The sequence below is a fragment of the Berghia stephanieae genome, chromosome 12 (assembly GCF_034508935.2).
Source record: "Berghia stephanieae isolate SIO BIC M18660-M18661 chromosome 12, UCSD_Bste_1.3, whole genome shotgun sequence".
Lineage (NCBI taxonomy): Eukaryota > Metazoa > Mollusca > Gastropoda > Nudibranchia > Aeolidiidae > Berghia > Berghia stephanieae.
The window spans coordinates 42,723,676-42,729,817 of NC_088371.1; the positions used below are offsets into that span (position 1 = coordinate 42,723,676).

The 6,142-nt window shown below is 37.4% G+C and overlaps 2 protein-coding genes across 2 annotated transcripts in view; both read left to right on the top strand.

The window, feature by feature from the left end:
- The window catches only part of LOC144957671 (uncharacterized), a 5,910-nt gene extending 3,231 nt beyond the window's left edge, over positions 1-2,679 (top strand). The window contains exon 4 of the mRNA XM_078889017.1: positions 1-2,679. This exon is cut by the window's left edge and continues 308 nt beyond it. Coding sequence (XP_078745143.1) covers positions 1-511 — 511 coding nt within the window. The 3' untranslated portion in view covers positions 512-2,679.
- On the top strand, positions 704-1,894 carry LOC144957672 (uncharacterized). The gene has a single exon (XM_078889018.1). The coding sequence runs from the start codon at positions 704-706 to the stop codon at positions 1,892-1,894; it is 1,191 nt and encodes a 396-aa protein (XP_078745144.1).
- Positions 2,680-6,142: the final 3,463 nt, after the last annotated feature.

The following is a 6,142-nucleotide window of genomic DNA, read 5'->3' on the forward strand; positions in this document are numbered from 1 at the left end:
TGCCCAAATGTTGTGTGTGAAAACGGTAAAACGCCCCGTTTTATTATTTGTTGACGGATCCAGTACTCACAAAAGTAAACGCGCAAGTGATTTTTGTGTGGCAAATGGCATTATACTGTATTGCCTGCAACCAAACGCGACGCATTTAATCCAGCCACTAGATTTAAATTTTTTCTATGTAATGAAACGAAACTGGGAAAATGCTGTCTCTGAATTTCAAACCAAAAATACAGGATTATCCGTGACAAAGAATGCTTTTGCACTTGTTTTTGGTTCTGCATACACAAAAACATGCAAGCCAGAACTGGCCAGAGCAGGTTTTAAAAATGCTGGTCTCTTTCCATTCGATAAAGAGGCAGTGCTTAGCACCAAGAAGATGCAGTCTGCACGTCTTCTTACCACTACAAACCCACCATGTTGTAATATATCGATTAATAAGTTTAGTTGTATTTATTTAACGTTTAGTTGTAAACTGCCAAACTGGCTACACTGCACATTGTTTTTGGTTTGAGTTGAATAGAACCTTTTTCCGATTATCATCTAACAATCTTGTTGTGTTGTTCTTTGAGGTTTGACTTAAATATAATTATTATTATTGATAAAACAATATCAATACAATACACTTGGCGACGACATTACAATTGGCGACGAGGTAAACTCTGCAAATCACCGACTTTCTCAACTTTATGTTAATTTTATCATCATGAATTCCTTCGGTTTCGGGCAGATTGAACAGTTTGACCCTCAGCTTTGTAACTTTGAGGAGTACCTGGAGAGATTAAACTATTTCTTTATTGCAAATGAAATTATTGACGAAAACAAAAAGAAAGCAGTCTTTATCTCAGTGATAGGCCCAAAAACATTTAACTTACTGAGAGATTTAGTAACACCAAATTCCATTTCCGACCGAACATTCGAGGAGATAAGACAAGTACTTCAAAATCATTTTGAGCCAAAACCGCAGAAATTCGTAGCAAGGACAGAATTTGAGAAAAGAATTAGAAGGAAGGAGGAGTCAATAGGTGATTTTGTGGCCGCACTAAGAAAGCTGTCACAATACTGTCAGTTTGGTGATCAGGTGGAAGACCGGCTGTGTGAAAAACTAGTCAGATCAATCAACGATGAGACAATCCAAAGAAAACTACTCGCTGAACCAAATCTAACATTGCAACGAGCTATCGAAATCGGTCAAGCCATAAAACTATCGTACGAGGGAGCAAAGGGTTTAAACGAAAACCTCCCACAAACAGTAAACCTCATTCGAACTCAACAAAATCAACACAAGTACTGCATGCGTTGTGGTAACGACCACCGAGGTGTAACGTGCAAATTTATCAACGCCGAATGCCATTTCTGCCATAAAACGGGACACTTGGCAAAATGTTGTTTACAACGAAAACAACAAAACTTCAACCATCGACCTTCAAATCAAACGCAACGTTGTCCGTTTGAACAACAAAAATTTCGTCAACATCGGCAACAACAACGTCAACAGCAACAATGGCAACCTCAACATCAGCAAAATACACAACAAGGGCAACATCGACAACGTAGGCTACAGCATAATCAAAATCAAAACAGATGTCACAATTTGGAAAAACTCAATACCAATGAATCATATTATCTGCATCCTGAAGCTGACTCAGAAATCTCAAACGATATGTTTACTATTAGAAGCAAAACCAGTAAGCCAATCACGGTTGATCTACAATGCAATGAACAAAATATCACCTTTCAGCTAGACACCGGGGCAGCAGCATCTGTCATAACGAAGCAAGAATTCGATAAACATTTCAATGATCATAACTTTTCCCTTTCAGAAATTCAACTACAAACTTACACTGGTGAAAACGTTCATGTGTTTGGGAAATGTGAGATGCTAATCAAATATTAAAATCAAACCAAAACGTTACCATTGCACATCGTTGAAGGAAACGGTCCACCTTGATGGGGCGAGACTGGCTGCAGGAATTAAAACTGGATTGGCAGCAACTGATTCGAAACAACAGCATCAACAACATCAATAAGACCAGGGATGACCTCGATAAAATACTGCAACAACATACTGAAGTTTTCAATGACAATGCAGGAACACTCAAGGACCACGTAACAAAAATCAACTTAAGGGACAACACTCCTATTTTTAAAAAGGCAAGGCACCCACCTTTTGCCTTGAGGAAGAAAATCGAAGATGAACTGGATCGTTTAGAACGTGAGAAAATCATAAAGAAAGTAGAACATTCAGAATGGGCAACACCCATAGTACCAGTGATTAAAAATGACAAAACACTTAGAATCTGTGGTGATTACAAAGTGACATTAAACAAAGTCATCGCAAAGGAAGATCACCCAATTCCAAAACCAGAAGACTTAGCTTTCCAACTGTCTCATGGACAAAAATTCAGTTCAATTGATTTCAGTCATGCATTTACAAATCTTGTCTTGGATAAAGCTAGCCAGGAATTAACAACAATTAACACTCACTGTGGACTGTACGCTATGTTACGATTGCCATATGGAATTTCTTCCTGCCCAGCAATTTTTCAAAGGACAATTGAAAACATTTTCAGAGACATTCCCAATACAGTGATTTATTTTGACAATTTGTATTTAACTGGTTCAACAGATGATGAACATTTAGATACCCTCAGGAAAGTTCTTCAAAGATGCAAAGAAAAAGGACTAAATCTCAAAAGAAAGAAATGTGAGTTCATGAAAAATGAAATCAACTTTTTAGGGTACAAGCTCACAAAGGATGGTTTACTTCCACAACCAGAGAAGATAGAGGCAATTAAAAATGCACCCATTCCACACAACTTACAGGAACTAAGAGCCTATCTGGGCATGGTTAACTATTATTCAAAGTTCCTACCCAACCTTGCAAACAAACTAGCACCACTCTATGAGCTCCTGAAGAAAAACGTTCCTTGGCACTGGGAAAAATCACAACAAACAGCTTTTGAAAACTCCAAACAAGCTCTAATTTCTGACAAACTTCTCGTGCATTTTGACCCTGCAAAACAAATAACTCTGACTTGTGATGCATCGCCGCATGGTATTTCTGCAATAATCGCACACATTTTTAACAACGGTGAAGAAAAACCCATTTCCTACGCATCGAGATCATTAGACCCTGCAGAAAGGAATTATTCCCAACTCGACAAAGAAGCCCTCAGTATCATTTTCGGCTTGAAAAAGTTCCACAAATTTCTCTATGGTCGACACATCATTATCAAAACTGACCACAAACCACTGCTAGGTTTGTTTGGCGAACACAAGCCAATTCCTGAGCATTCGTCTTCTAGAATACAACGATGGGCACTTATATTGAGCGCCTATGACTACACTCTACAACACATACCAGGTCATCGAAACAATGCAGATGGTCTCAGCAGACTGCCATTACCATATTGTACACAAACGCATTCAGCGCAACTACCCGAGGATGTTCTACATGTCTTCAACGTAATCGACTCAACACCAGTGACGAGTTTAACTATCGCCTTCGAAACGAAGATGGATCCAACACTTAGCAAAGTCTACGACTACTGCCTAAATGGCTGGCCTTCAACGTATAATTCATTTTCAGATGATGAATCTCTGCAACCTTACTTCGTTCGTCGTGCAGAACTCAGCATCGACAATGAGTGTCTCCTCTGGGGCATTCGTGTTATCATACCTCCAAAACTCCGCAAAAGCATCCTTGATCTGCTCCACGAAGAACACATCGGAATCGTCCGTATGAAGGCACTAGCACGTGGCTATGTGTGGTGGCCTCACATCGACAAAGCTCTTGAAAACGTATCAAAATCTTGTTTCGAGTGTCTAAGTATGCGCAACGCACCACCATCAACACCTCTTCATCAATGGATCTGGCCCAGCAAACCGTGGCACCGCATCCACATCGATTTCGCCGGACCATTCCTAGGAAAAATGTTCCTCGTAATCATTGACGCACATTCAAAATGGATTGACGTCCATATCATGGATACATATACGACGCAAAGCACCATCTCTAAACTGAGAAATGTTTTTGCTACTCATGGACTTCCTGATATTATCGTTTCAGACAATGGACCTACCTTTTGTTCACACGATTTCCAAACTTTTCTTACTCTCAACGGCATCAAACATATCAAAACAGCACCGTACCATCCAGCAACCAATGGGCTTGCTGAAAGAGCAGTAGGAATTTTCAAAACTTCAATGAAAAAACTGACAGGTGGAACACTCCAAGATTGTGTCAATCGTTTCCTCATAAAATACCGCTCCACACCACAATCTACAACTGAAATGACACCTGCCGAATTGCTTATGAACAGAAAAATTAAGACTCGTATTGACCTAATTCATGATTCTGTACATGCAAATGTCACTAAAAATCAAAATACACAAAAAGTTCACCATGATAAGAAATCAAAATTCAGACAGTTCAACACTGGTGAAGATGTAGTTGTTAAAAATCATTCTTCTAATGTTCCAAAATATGTTCCAGGCAAAATTATTGAACAAACAGGACCCGTGTCCTATAAAGTACTTTCAAATGGAATTCTCAAGAGATTCCACGCAGATCAAATCCATAGCGTAGATACTCTAGTCCTACTACTACTGATGTAAATGAGCAATACATGCCCATCAGAAATGACTTTCAAATTCAGAACCATGACTTGCCTATTCCTATTCCCATTCAAAGTGAATTACCTATCACTAGAAATTATCCTACTGATGATTTTACTGAAAATCAATGTGAGAAAATAACTGTTGATGTAGAAGAATCAAATGATTTACCATCCATCTCAAATTTCAACACCAACTGAAAAAGAATAAAGGGCTTAGCAGCCCTAATCTGCCACCATTACGCAGATCTGAAAGAATTCGAAACCCCTGAGAACTTGATTTTGTAATGCATACGCTATATTTATGAGTAGTAAATAAACTACTGTATCACCACACTCACGTAAATGAGTATCATTCTGGTAAATGTTTCTAACAGGGATGGAGGACAATGTTACACTGTATAAAAAGCCCATAAAATTTTGATTTTTTACTGGTATGGTAAATAAACCATTGTAATCATTAATCCCAAATCGCAAATTTCTGATTTTGATTCAATTTTAAATGACCCCTTATGTCTTCAACATAGGATGGAGGGATTAAATATCGATTAATAAGTTTAGTTGTATTTATTTAACGTTTAGTTTTTAAACTGCCAAACTGGCTACACTGCACATTGTTTTTGGTTTGGTTGAATAGAACCTTTTTCCGATTATCATCTAACAATCTTGTTTTGTTGTTCTTTGAGGTTTGACTTAAATATAATTATTATTATTGATAAAACAATATCAATACAATACACTTGGCGACGACATTACACATGTGAACAATCATCATCATCATCATCATTACCACAATCAGATTTTCAATTTTCAGCTCTCTAGCTTGCTGTGTTTTCTAGTGCTGGGCGGGTACCCGTTGGTCAACCGGGTACCCGGGTAAAAGGGGCGGGTAACTAGTATCCGCTTCAACAAATGGAAACCGAACTGAGAGTGATAATTGGAAGTAATACAATTTTGATTTACATATATTATATTGACATGACATTTTTTCAAAATATTTTCCTCCTTTATTTTTCATTTACATTGATTTTTTTGTTTTATTTTTTAACAAAAATTTGATTCAATTTTCGAATCAACAGATTATTATTAGTTCTTATCTTTTAAAGGAATCTCAGGTATTTAAATTTAACACAAAAAAAAATTGGTTTCATTGTAGTTAATTATCCTTGTTTCTTACTTCAGTTTCGTTTCATTTATTGTAATAAATGATAAATAATAAATGAATAAACAAATTTAAAAGGTAAAAAGACCCCCCCCCCCCCCCCCAAAAAAAAAAAAAGTTTTTTTTTTTTTAATTCCCCGCGGGTACCTGGGTAATCGGACTACTACCCGTGTATTACCCGTGTAATGATTTGGACGGGTAATCCCACCACTGGTGTTTTCCGTCCATTGAGGTGTGTGATAGCTTGAACGCTTTCTTATCTCATTTCTTAGTATCTACAATATATCGCATAGTTCGCATTTTACTAATTTATACGGTTTTGTTTTGTTTTTGTTTGTTTGTTTTGTTTTGATTTTTTGTTGGT